This window comes from Balearica regulorum, chromosome 29 (assembly GCF_011004875.1).
Source record: "Balearica regulorum gibbericeps isolate bBalReg1 chromosome 29, bBalReg1.pri, whole genome shotgun sequence".
NCBI lineage: Eukaryota > Metazoa > Chordata > Aves > Gruiformes > Gruidae > Balearica > Balearica regulorum.
The window spans coordinates 2,347,015-2,359,978 of record NC_046212.1 but is presented as its reverse complement, the minus strand read 5'-3'; the positions used below and the strand labels follow the sequence as shown (position 1 = coordinate 2,359,978).

Here is a 12,964-nt window from a genome sequence, read left to right as displayed (position 1 = left end):
ATGTAGGAGGAAGCATGATTTTATTTTTAAAAGCTGCTTATCTATAAATATAGTTGAAGAAAATAAATATTTGGACAACATTAACGTGTTTGGATTAGGTTAAAAACTACTTTACTTCCCTCTGCTATTTATTTAAGTCTCTGCTGTGCACGTGGCCGGACAGACGGATCCACGTTGCAAGAATAAAACCTCAAAAAAAAAAAAAAAAAAAAAAAAAAATTAAAGCCCAAGAGCAAAACGCAATCCGGTTCCACGCTAATGGAACTTTCCAATTTCAAAATTCAATTTTCCCCGTTCGACTGCGGCGAGGAGCGCGCAAAAATGCACTGGAGAGGATGATGACTTTGCAGAAGTGGAAGGGAACTAAATTCAGTCGGAATTAATCGGCAAACAGCCCCGGATGCTCTCGCGGAGCCGATCCCCCACCAAAGGTGACTCGGCTCCGATAAAAGCGACTCCCCAAATCGCTAAGCGCCGCAGGGACGGCCTCAATCATTAAACGAGCTCCCCTCGATCGTTACCCGCCACGTACCCTGCCCTTCGCGTCCTCCCCGAATCCCGGCGGGGCTCTCGAGTTTTTCCGCGCCGCGCGTTGACGGAGGAGGGAAAGGGGGTCGCAGGATCGTTCCCCGGGGTGGGGGGGACGCGCGTCGCCGTACTCACACTCTTTCATCATGCCGATGTCCACGCAGCGCTTCAGCCGACACGCCTGGCAGTGCCGCCGGTTGTCCTTGGTGATTTTGCAGTCGCCGTTGAACGGGCAGGTGAACATCGCTTTCCTCTTCATGCTTCTCCTGCGGGGGGGGGGTACGTGGAAAAAAAATACGTATTGAGTTAAAATCGACATCGTTTTGACGGCGCAAGAGGGTGCTCTGAACGTCGGGAAGAGACGCAAGCGGGAATCCAGCGCAGAGCTGGAGGGAGGTTGCTACGAGGATGCTGGAAACGTCTCGGACCAGCTCAGCCGGTCGCTCGAGAACACAAAGTCGGGTTCGATCCTGGAGGTTTGGGCGCTGCCGGCCAGCGCGGAACAGGAAAACTGCCCCCCTCAAGGACAGAGGCGAGGGGTGCAGCCGCTTTCTGGGTTCCAGCAGGTATTCTGGAGGGTGAAGAGGGGTGGAAGGGCTGGCAGAGAAAACCAGCACGTCCCGAAGCAGCGCGGCATTGAACGTTCAGCAGCCTTTAAGCCCGGCTTTGCTAGAACAACCGGCGGGAGCGCGGGTTTACGCGTGCCGGAGAATGAACCCTCGCTGCAGGACGCGAGAGAAATGCCACTTCATGTAATAACCCTCTTTTCCACCCAAAACCGCCCCGCGTCACGTTAATCCGCTGCCGCGATCGGGACCGTGAATCTCCCAAGTGCAAAGGGTCATGTCAGAGTTCCCAGTGAAAAAAAAATTAAATTCGCTTTTCCGCGGGGCCGTCCTGCGCGACGTCCGCTGATGACACGTTACGGACACGGCCGCGCCGGTCCATCGCGGGCGGTTTCGGCGCTGCTGCGTCTTTGCTCGGGGGAAAAAAATTCCTCGACAATTTGCCATCAGCGAGCGAAGCTTTTCCCGGATTTGCAAATATTTCTAAAGGTGCCGGTTGTTTTAAGTGAAGATGTGATTTTTATTTATTTTTTTTTAACGGAGGTTAAAACCAGACCCAGGGTAACGGCGGGGGTCGGGAAAATCAAAGTGAGGATGCTCAGAGGTAAACGCAGCAGCAGAACAGAGCTGAGATGCGATTCGGGTACAAAAAGTGAGAAATCTGCCACCAAGTTCACGCCGTATTTCAGCACCGGGATGAAGAATCTCCTGCTAGAAAGAATTGCTCTTCCAGCAATAAAACCCCTCGGCAATGCCGAGCCGCGCAGAAAACCGACGCGGCCGTACCGAACGGGCGACGGCAGGCTGTGAGGTCCAGGAACGCCGCCAAACCTGCGCTTCTATAGGGTATAAATATAAAATATGTTCTCGGGCTGCAGAGCCGAGCGGCACGTAGCGTGCAATTTGAGGCTATTTTAGAAAGGGAGACGTAAACAAAGAGGCTTTACTCTCCCCTTCGCTTTCGCAGATGAATAAATGCATTTAGGAGAATTAACGGAGGCGAGGCGGACGGCGGAGCCCTCCATAACCTGCCTCTCGCTAAGAAATTCCTCTTGCACCCAGGAGCTGGCTCGCGGTTTATCGCTTTTCTCGGGGGTTTTCACGGTTTATCGCTTTTTCTCGGGGGGTTTTCACGGTTTATCGCTTTTCTCGGGGGTTTTCATGGTTTATCGCTTTTCTCGGGGTTTTTTTTCACGGTTTCTTGCTTTTCTCTGGGTTTTCCTCCTTCCACCGAGCTGAGCAGGACCTTTGCTCTCCCAGGAACGGGGACAAATGTCGTTTGGCTCGGGGGGGGGGGGGGGAATAAAAAAAATCAGGATTTGGAACTGAACACCTCAAAAATGTCCCAGTTTCGGTGAGCGACTCTGGTTTTCAGCATCTGGGGCAGGCAGACGGTTGGGTTTTTTCCCCCCGCAGCCCGGGGCAAGGCTGGGGAACGCACAAACAAGCCAGAGACGCACGACGCCCTCGGGCAGGGAAAAATGTCCCGCGCATGAGGGGTTTGGGTATGAAAATTGCAGTTTAGGCCAACACGGGGTGGCTGGGCACAACAGAGGGTTGCCGAGCTGTCGCTTCTCTGCCCCGAGGGTCCGCGGCTCTCGGCTACGAGGGGCCACGATTTGCACCAGCGGCGCAGAGGAGCGGCCGTCCACCCCGCCGCAGGAACTCACGCCGTCCGTCTCCGGTGTATTTTTATCAAACTAGCCATTTCAAGGCTCATTTAAGATCCTCGTCCCAGGCGGACTGCGGAACGTTAAAAATAACGAGCTCCCTCCCTCCGCAAACCCAGAGAGAGCAAACGCGGCCGCGGCCAGCAGCGAGGGGAACTCGGGTTTGCCGAGCGGGGAGCGACGTGATCCGAGGTCGCTGTGGTGGTACCTGGTGGTGACGGGGGAAATAGGGACAGCGTTCCCATGCGTGCTCTTCACCGGCAGCATTCGCTGCAAAGCAAACCCAACCTTGCAAAGCAAACCCAACACTGCAAAGCAAATCTAACACTGCAAAGCAAACCCAACCCTGCAAACTCAATCCAACACTGCAAAGCAAACCCAACCTTGCAAAGCAACCCCAACCTGCAAAGCAAACCCAATCCAATGCTGCAAAGCAAACTCAGCACTGCAAAACAAACCCAACGCTGCAAACCCAATCCAACCCTGCAAAGCAAACCCAACACTGCAAAGCAAATCCAACACTGCAAACCCAATCCAACCTTGCAAACCCAATCCAACCCTGCAAAGCAAACCCAACACTGCAAAGCAAATCCAACACTGCAAAGCAAACCCAACTCTGCAAACTCAATCCAGTGCTGCAAAGCAAACCCAACCTCGCAAAGCAAACCCAACGCTGCAAACCCAATCCAACCTTGCAAACCCAATCGAACCCTGCAAAGCAAACCCAACACTGCAAAACAAATCCAACACTGCAAACTAAATCTAGCACTGCAAATCCAATCCAACCCTGCAAAGCAAAACCAGCACAGCAAAACAAATCCAACACTGCAAACTAAATCTAACACTGCAAAGCAACCCCAACCTTGCAAAGCAAACCCAACGCTGCAAAGCAAACCCAACACTGCAAACCCAGTCCAACCCTGCAAACCCAGTCCAACCTTGCAAACCCAACTCAACCCTCCAAAGCAAACCCAACCCTGCAAAGCAAACCCAATGCTGCAAAGCAAACCCAACGCTGCAAAGCACGGGCTGCATCCACCGCTTGCAGGATGTCCATCTCACATCTGGGCAGGAGCAGCACATCTGGCGTTATCTTGCCCAACAGATCTGGAGAGCGCTGCAGGCGCAGCGAGGGCTGCGATTTGCTGAACTCCAGCTCTCCATCCAGAAACCCAGATCATTAACCCCCCGCCCCGACGGCGGCAGTTCAGCTCCCCCCTTGGTAGACGTACGCCCGCCGGTCCTGCCTAGCACGCCCAGGAGAAAGCAAAGCCCAGCGCCTCTATGAAACGGCTTTTCTTATCAGAAATGCGAGGTTAGATAAAAGCCAGATGGTGACTAGCAGCCCCCGCCGTAGGGAGGGCAAAGCCCGGACCAGATCTGCATCACACGGCTGGTCTTAGCGATGCTCGGTCCTTTACTGGGCAGGATTGATCTTCAGAGTAACCCTTTTGAGTTTTTATTAGCAAAACGGGCTTTCGATACACCCGACTCTCCCATTTGCAGAACCTGTGAAACAGCGGTTCCTGGAAGCCACCCGACTCATAACCAAACCCCGCCGTGGCTTTCCTGGCACGTCCTTTCCGTCACCCACCACCATGCGAGGAGTCATTTCGGCACCGGGGCCGCAGCAGAACCTCCTGGCGCGGCCATCGCAAAGCGTCTGGGGTAGGATAATCCTGTTTGTCCCACCGTGACACCCATGCGGCCGCCCAGGGAAGCCCCTCGGTTCACCCATTGACGCCGGCAGCTCTCGATCGCTTGTTTTAAATCCGTTTGCATTTTCTCCCCCAAATTCTGCCAGCTCCGTTCCCCCACTTTTGATCCCGGGTGCCCTCCAGACGACCGCACCTTGGCCTGGAATTCCTCCGGAGACCTTTGGGGAAGGATTGTTTTTAAAACTTTGATGTCGAAGATGACACAGAACCGGGGCGGATTACAGGAGTGGGAGATGCAGCGATGCAGACGGGCTGGGTGGGGACTTCAGAGGTTTTGAAATAACCCGGAGCCTTTCCAAGCAGCTCCCGCCATTAACGCCCAGTGTCGTTGCATCGGGAAGGGGGCGGGGAAAAAAAAACCCCCAAAACCCACTAGGACTGCAGAAGAAATGAGAGAAACTGCGGATGCTTCAGCCAAGTCGCAGCAGAATAAATCACTCGGGCTGAGCTGCTTTTTAAGAGCTCCTGAGCAAACAGCGCGCGTCAATAAAAGGCTCCTGTCGCCGTTGGCATCATCAGTAAACAGCGGACTTTGAAGCAAGCAGCCCAAGGTTGCCTCACGCCTGTTTGTGCTGCGGGTTACGTGCGCGTCTGAGCACCCGGGGGTGCCAGTAAATTCCTAACGCCTTCTACAAAGTCAGTAAATCCAGCACCTCCCTGGGGAACTTTACACCGGGGCAGAATCGTGTCACGCAGGTACGAGCCGAGGCTCCGGCCGCGTTTTGCTGCAGCCCTCCGTTACGGTGTCCCGGATGCAGGAGAACCAGACTCGGTCCGGTCCGTAGAAGAGATGAAATATATCTCTGCGCTCAGAAAAAGCAAGAGAGAACACGCCAAGGGCGAGCGTGGCTGGAAAGGAAGGTTAAAAAAAAGTTGAAGAGCCTTAAATTGAAAATAAAGGCTTTATATGGGGCATGAAGGGCTGGCTGAAGACGCGAGTTTTTCGCATCATGAAGACGTCTGTTCAGAAATACTCTCACACAGTTGTACGTCTTGCACGGTTTACGACGGCGTGACGATTGAGACAAGGAAAGCGGCAGCAGGGCTCGCGAGGTTCGTGCGAGAGCCGTGTCGCACCCATCGCACGTGTCGGGTTCATCGAGCAGTGCCGGCCATTTCAGAGGGGAAAAGTCAAACTGTCACCTCTGCGGCCACAAACGGGGACGGGGAAGGTTGGCGACACCAGACCAGGGTGTGGAGGAGAGCATCTGAGAGAAGAGTTACTCATTTAGCAGCAATAATTCTGGAAAATGTTGTCACTCAGGTTGGCCGGGCTTCGACGCTGCCCGGTTTGAAAACAGACTGCGAGACTGTGGTATGCGAAAACCCCCATTTAGCCCCAAATTCCTGCCGGGGGAGGAGGAGTTACGACTTGCTGTGAAAGTTCAAGCTCTGGTTGCTGTACGAGCCCGGCTCGAGGCGTAACGCTCGTGTCGGCAATCCTGTGGCCGCCCGTGCCGCCGTCGCAAGATACTTGAGCAAGGCTTTTCCCGGCCGGTCCCACGCCGGTCGTTATCCCGCTTCGTTTCACCAGCGCTTAGTCACCCTCTCACTCGGCGCAAGCGATCTGAACTCCCACGTGGAGGGCTCAGCACCGTCTGAGCATCGCCTGGGTGCTGAGCCGCTAACGAATATCCACGAACCCGAGACTCTCCAGACTCGGAGATGTTTCTGCCTTGTTGAGGATCAACTCAAGACCCTCACCCCGACACTGGAATAAAAATCCTCAAACCAGCTACGTATACAGCCTCCGGCTACTTTCAGCCCCCAAAAGCCAGAGTTGTGAGCGAAAGATCCCCCCGATTTTGGAAAAAGCTCGATGCCCGCTCCTCCGGGTGGGCAGACGACCACGCGCATCTCCATACCCAAGCGCGCGGAGCTTCAGAGCAGCTTGCTTGAAAGAAAAGAAGTTTGTGGCCGTCGTGCCAGTTCAGTTTTCAAAGACTGCTGGGTTTAGGGGTATTTTTCCCAGGTTCCATCCATCGTGTGCTTAGAGGCTCTCACGCTCCCGCCCGTACAGCACGTGGCGGTCTGCAAGGCTCCTGGACAGATGGAAATCTCTGGCTAAGGGCAAAACAACTTATTTCCCGGTAACGGGGTGCCACGACAAGCCACGAGAAGAAAGGAAACGGTTTGTGATCTGCCCATCAGCAAGATTCGCCGGCACGGGTCTGGCAAGGCCGCCTGCAGGCCGGCTTTGCAGGGATGCGGCCAGGAAGCACCCCGAGGATCGGATCTCCTGCTCCTCAAGGTTCGCTGGCGATGGAGCGATGGTTCCTCCTGCCCAAAGCCCCTGACTCACCTGAAGAAGCCCTTGCAGCCTTCACAGGTCATGGCGTTGAAGTGAAAGCCGGTGGCTCTGTCCCCGCAGACGCCACAGATACGCGGCACGTTCCTGTCGAAGTCGCCGGCCGGATCGGGAAGCGATGTGCTAGCAGCCACGGTCTCCATGTCTGGGAGAGCAGAGAAAGCCAGGTTTTTCTTTCATAAAGGCATCAAAAGCTTTTTTTTTGCTTTCCAAAAAAGCAAATTAGGTGCGAATAAAGGATTCCTCCTCAGCTTCAACGCCATTTGGGACGGGAAACTTCTGTGTTCCCTTCGCCTCCGCACCGTAACGCCACCAAAAAAGCAGGTTTTAGCTAGTTTTTAGTATGGATACTCATGTACCCCGTAAAACCAGGGCTGATCCCCCCCTTTCCATACCCCCAAGCCTTAAACACCGCCGAACAGGCTCACCGTAGCTCGCTGCGCTTCGATTCTCCTACGGCCCACCCCAAACTCAGGTGGGGTTGAGTTTGGGGTTTTTTTTTTTTCCCCGCTCTCCCCGCTGCTTCACGTTTGTTTTCAGAAAGCCTCGAAGGGACCAGAATTCACCCAAATCGAGGGTGCAAAACCACAGGGAAAGAGGTCACGCCGCCCGTACGCTGGCGCAGAATTTCCCTTGTACGCAGACAGGAAGCGGCACCGGGCACGCTCGTAAGCGAGAAAAATCCCAAAAACGAGGCAAATGAACCTTGTTTTTTAAAAAAAAATCCTCAACAGGGAGGTAAACAAGGGAGGGAGGAAATAGCGCTCCTGCTGCACATCACCAAAATGAATATTAAAATGAAGCTTTTCAAAGACTTTTTCTGGTTTACAGCATCCACTGGCAGAAGTCTGTCGGCTATTAGAAAGCCCGAGTATCTAAAAGCACCGGGGAAAGAAAGGTTAGAAATTCTCACGGTGCCAAATTTCCCTTTTTTTTTTCCTTTTCTTTCCCCTTTTTCCCCCCTTTTTTTCCCTTTCTTTTTCTCCCCTTTTCCTCCCCACCCCCTTTTTTTTTTTTTTTTTCAAGCAAGGCTAAATGTTTTCTCAAGAGACTGCTGGGTCTAGTCTTACTTTCAAAAGGCTTTTTTAGCTGGCACTGGAATTGCCCTCTATAAAATCCTCCTTTATCTCAGCGACGGTGAGTCTGGAGCAAACTCGAGTTCAGAAGAAAGCAAGGGGACAACCCTACGATTTAAGTCTCGCCATCAGCCTGAGCCATCGCTCCAGCCCAGCAAAGCCCGGGCTCCTCTTCATCCCCTGCCAGGGCAGAGCAGCTCTGCGGAACTCGCACGCAAAACCCCGGGGAGATGTCCCAGCTCCCTAAGTCAGTCCAGGAGCGTGGAATTTTCTCCCTTCTTTTTTTGGTTTTATCTGTACCCCAGCTGAAATTCAGCCCAGCCGAGGCTGTTCTCCTTAAGATAGGAGTCCTTATCTGCTACGCCGCTGGGAGAAAGGTCCCTGGAAAAAAAGAAAAAGAGCCGCGATCCCAAGGAGAGCATCCAGGGTTATCCGTTACCTGTATCCGGGAGATACGCCACGCTCGGCTGATGCATTTCCCAGGAGCTCTGGAGCTGGGACATGGAGCCACCTGCAATTAAAACGACAGACGGGACACGCTCTGAGACAGCTCAAAACTTATCGATGAGTCAAAGGGGAGCGCCCGACCGCACGCCCCGCTCACGGCTTGCTCCAGCCCTTCGGTGAGACGTGAACACCGGGGTGATTTCAAAATAACCTGTCGGCTCGGGTACCACTTGGCCGGTTCCCACACCACGTCCTCGCCGCGGATCCGGGAGGAGATACGGCAATGCCCCGGCCACCCTCCGTGCAGGTTGCTAAGGGAGCCGGAGGAACGCACCGGCAAACACGGCAGCTACCCTCGGCGAGAGCAAGGGCACAGGAAGGAAAGAAGACGGCGAGAGGTGCTCAGCTCGTTCCTTTAACCTCACTAATATTTTCCTATAAATTTAAATTTCACAATTCAGCCTGTCAGGCGCGCAGCAGCGCGAGACCCGCCGGCTTGCGTGGGATGGCACGAAGCGGAGCCGAGCGGCTGCTGGAAACGCGGGTCCTCATTCAGCAGAGCGTGCACGCTCAAAGTCAACAGGATCACGGCACAGCTGAGGACCTGGAAGGTTATTTTTGTCTTTTTCCCCTCCTTTCTCGTGTCATTTTGTTCTTTCAGCAGCTCTGCTCACGGCTGGGAAGCACCAGGGTCACGCGGTGACGAGACAGAGCTAGGAAAAGGTTTTGTTAAGGTGCTTTTGCTCCTCCTCGAGACATGGCTAACCCGTACGAGCGACAGGGTGACGGGCTGGCGCGTCCCCGTGGGTCACCCCGCTGGTCACCGCAAACCCGCAGCCCTAAACGATGAACGTGCCGCAGCGTAGAGGCGAAACAAGGAGAGCGGCGGACGCAAGCCGCGTCCCACGGCCGGGCAGCTCGCACAAAACGTTCCTTTTATTTTCCTTGGGGTTTCTTTTCCTTGGGGTGCAGGACGATGCTGCAGCTACCGCCGAGGGTGACGGCAGAGGCGAACAGCACTTGGGGGTGTCCCCTTGGGAAAGCAGCGCGTGGCGGAGCTTTGGGATTCGGGAAAAGCCCAGGACACGCCTGCGCTCAGCAGAAACGGGCTCAGGCCAGGTCCCAGCACCCTGCCGAGCACCCAGCTCCGTCCCACCAGGTCCCGAGGTCCGCAGGGGGGGAGCAGGGTGCAGACGGCCCCGAGCTCGCTCGCTTTCCTGCAGGGCTGGATTCCAGACGTGCTGACGTACCGGGCCATGGCAAAACACCCACCGAGCACCCAAACTGCTCCCTTGGCTGCGCAGGGCACCCCTCTCCGGCGAGCAGCGGGGCTGCTTTCGGGTGAAGACCCGTGTAGAAACCTCCACAAACCCTCTCCTTGCCATAGAGACATCCCGCCGCGCCGGTTAACAGCTCTCCAGTGTTTTGCGTTGCTCCCTGCTCTGCCGTACCTTCCCGGGACCGCATGTGGGGACGCCGACACCCCCGGCGTTACGGGGCAGGATGGGGAAAGCAGGTGCTGATGGCCACCAGCCACCCTAGGAGGGGCCTCCCCCCACCTTCTGCAGGCTTCTTGCTTTCTCCAGCTCTCAAAAAAACCCCACCAAAACCCAAAACAATAGATGATTTGGTCACCGACGTTCATTAGAGAGTAATAAATCTGTTCCAGACGCAATTCCCGCACGGATGACGGCACGGCTTCAACCTACCGTCTCTGACTTCTTGGAAAACGTTACTCAGCCCCATAATGGAAGTGACGCTGGTGTGCGGGGTGGAGCGTGCACGGGAGTTTCCCTCCACCCCCGTGAAAGGTCGCTCATTCATCAAACCTGACATTTAACCTTCACCTCTTGGAAGCAGCAAAATAATTTCCATTAGAAGTGCTGACCTCCTTCAAGCAGGCACCAGAAAGGTCAAACCAGTTTTGTAACCGGTTATAGCAAACTTGCAGAAAGCCCAGGCTCGGCTCCGAGCAGCTTCGTTAAATCAAAGGTTTCCCGTCGTCTCCTTCCCAAGGTGCCGAATCTACGCGTAGGTCAGGGAATTTCAACTTTCAGATGGTCCATCCAGAGGGACCTGGACAGGCTTGAGAAGAGGGCCTGTGTGCATCGCATGGAGTTCCACAAGGCCAAGGGCAAGGTCCTGCACGTGGGTCGGGGCAATCCCAAGCACAGCTCCAGGCTGGGTGGAGAATGGATGGAGAGCAGCCCTGAGGAGAAGGACTTGGGGGTGTTGGGGGGCGAGGAGCTCAACGGGACCCAGCAATGTGCACCGGCAGCCCAGAAAGCCAACGGTGTCCTGGGCCGCGTGTCCGGCAGCGTGAGCAGCAGGTCGAGGGAGGGATTCTGCCCCTCTGCTCCGCTCTGGGGAGACCCCCCTGCAGTGCTGCGTCCAGCTCGGGGGTCCCCAGGACAAGAAGGAGACGGAGTTGTTGGAGCGAGTCCAGAGGAGGCCACAGAGATGATCCGAGGGCTGGAGCACCTCTGCTATGGAGACAGGCTGGGAGAGTTGGGCTGGTTCAGCCTGGAGAAGAGAAGGCTGCGGGGAGACCTCAGAGCCCCTTCCAGTCCCTGCAGGGGCTCCAGGAAAGCTGGAGAGGGGCTGGTGACAAGGGCAGGGAGTGACAGGCCAAGGGGAATGGCCTGAAGCTGCAGGAGGGCAGATGGAGATGGGATGGGAGGCAGCAATCCTTCCCTGTGAGGGTGCTGAGGCCCTGGCAGAGGGTGCCCAGAGAAGCTGTGGCTGCCCCTGGCTCCCTGGCAGTGTTCAAGGCCAGGTTGGATGGGGCTTTGGGCAACCTGGGCTAGTGGGGGGTGTCCCTGCCCATGGCAGGGGTGGCACTGGGTGGGCTGGGAGGTCCCTTCAACCCAAACCAGTCTGGGGTTCTGTGGTTCTATGGTCTTTGTTCAGATTTCACAGCAGCAAATCTCCACCAAGACGCTGGTGGAGAAGGCTGCGTGATCGTAATTAGCAACCGGAGCCCTCCGCTGGGATGGTGCCAGATGATGAAGCAGCACAGAAGCCACCACGTCCAGGTGTCAAGAGATGGGAAAAAGCTCACCTGCCGGAGACGCCGAGAGGGAAGAACACCACAAATAAACCAGCCGACTGCCGTGCAAAGGGCCGCTCCCACCGGCGTGCGATGCACTGGTGTATTGGGTTTGCGTGGCAAGCTTTTGGTACCGGGGGGCTATGGGGGGGCTTCTGCCAGGAGTTACTAGAACCTTCCCCCCATGTCCAACAGAGCCAATGCCAGATGGCTCCAAGACGGACCCGCCGCTGGCCAAGGCCGAGCCCATCAGCGATGGCGGTAGTGCCTCTGGGGTAACGTGTTTAGAAGGAAAAAACCAACCTACGGGCAGCTTTTGCAGCCGGAGAGAGGAGTGAGAAGATGTAAGAACATCTGCAGACACCCCGGTCAGTGCAGAAGGAGGGGGAGGAGGTGCTCCAGGCGCCGGAGCAAGATTCCCTGCAGCCCGTGGTGAAGACCATGGTGAAGCAGGCTGTCCCCCTGCAGCCCATGGAGGGAGGATGAGGGGGTGTAGAGATTCCACCTGCAGCCCCTGGAGGACCCCACGCCGGAGCAGGTGGAGACACCTGAAGGAGGCTGTGACCCCGTGGGAAGCCCGCGCTGGAGCAAGCTCCTGGCAGGACCTGTGGATCCATGGAGAGAGGAGCCCACGCCAGAGCAGGTTTGCTGGCAGGACTTGTGACCCCGTGGGGGACCCACGCTGGAGCTGTTGGGGAAGAACCGCAGCCCGTGGGCAGGACTCGCGTTGGAGAAGGTGGTGGAGGACTGTCTGCCGTGGGAGGGCCCCCAGGCTGGAGCAGGGAGGAGTGTGAGGAGTCCTGCCCTGAGGAGGAAGGAGCGGCAGAGACACCGTGCGATGAACTGACCACAGCCCCCACTGCCCGTCCCGCTGTGCCGCTGGCAGGGAGGGAGAGAAGGGGGGGTGAAGGTGGGTCTGGGGGGAATGGTTTAAAATGTGGTTCTGTTTCTCATTGCTCTACTCTGTTTTGTTTGGTAATAAATTAGATGAATTTCTCTCTAATTACCGTGACAGTAATTGGTGAGCAACGTCTCTCTGTCCTCATCTCGACTCTCCAGCCTCTCGTTGTACTTTTCTCCCCTGTTTAGTTAAGGGGGGGGTGACAGAGCGGCTCTGGGGGGCACCTGCCCTCCAGCCGGGGTCAATCCCCCCAACCAGCGACGCGGCCCTTGCGCAGCCTCCATCGACGCAGCTGGAAGAGTCGTTAACCCCAGTCGTTAACATCTCCAGCTTTGGCTTCCAGCCCCGTGTGACTAACCGGAGCCTTGCAGATGCGGATGGGGGGGACGGGCAGCCCCTTCCCAAAGCCGGTGGCTGATGGGGAAGCGTGGACGGAGCCGCACGCTGCCGGCCAAGAGCCCCGCGTGAGCGGGAGTTCAACAGTTGCGTTGAGGGAAGCCAAGACGCATCTTTCAGACGCAAAACAACTTACGAACGGCAAAAAGCATCCTCTGGAATGACTGGCCATTCACAGAACCCCACACTGGTTTGGGTGGGCAGGGACCCCACAGCCCACCCAGTGCCACCCCTGCCATGGGCAGGGACACCCCCCACTAGCCCAGGTTGCCCAAAGCCCCATCCAACCTGGCCTTGACCACTGC

The 12,964-nt window shown here is 56.1% G+C and overlaps 1 protein-coding gene across 4 annotated transcripts in view; it reads right to left on the bottom strand.

Moving 5' to 3' along the window:
• The window catches only part of VDR (vitamin D receptor), a 36,518-nt gene that overhangs the window by 7,809 nt on the left and 15,745 nt on the right, over positions 1–12,964 (bottom strand). For all 4 annotated transcript variants that reach the window (XM_075737637.1, XM_075737640.1, XM_075737638.1 and 1 more), the window contains 3 exons: positions 8,306–8,377; positions 6,785–6,935; positions 664–794 (listed from right to left, as the gene is read on the bottom strand). In XM_075737637.1, coding sequence (XP_075593752.1) covers positions 664–794; positions 6,785–6,935; positions 8,306–8,369 — 346 coding nt within the window. In that variant the 5' untranslated portion in view covers positions 8,370–8,377. The remainder of the gene's footprint in view (positions 1–663; positions 795–6,784; positions 6,936–8,305; positions 8,378–12,964) is intronic.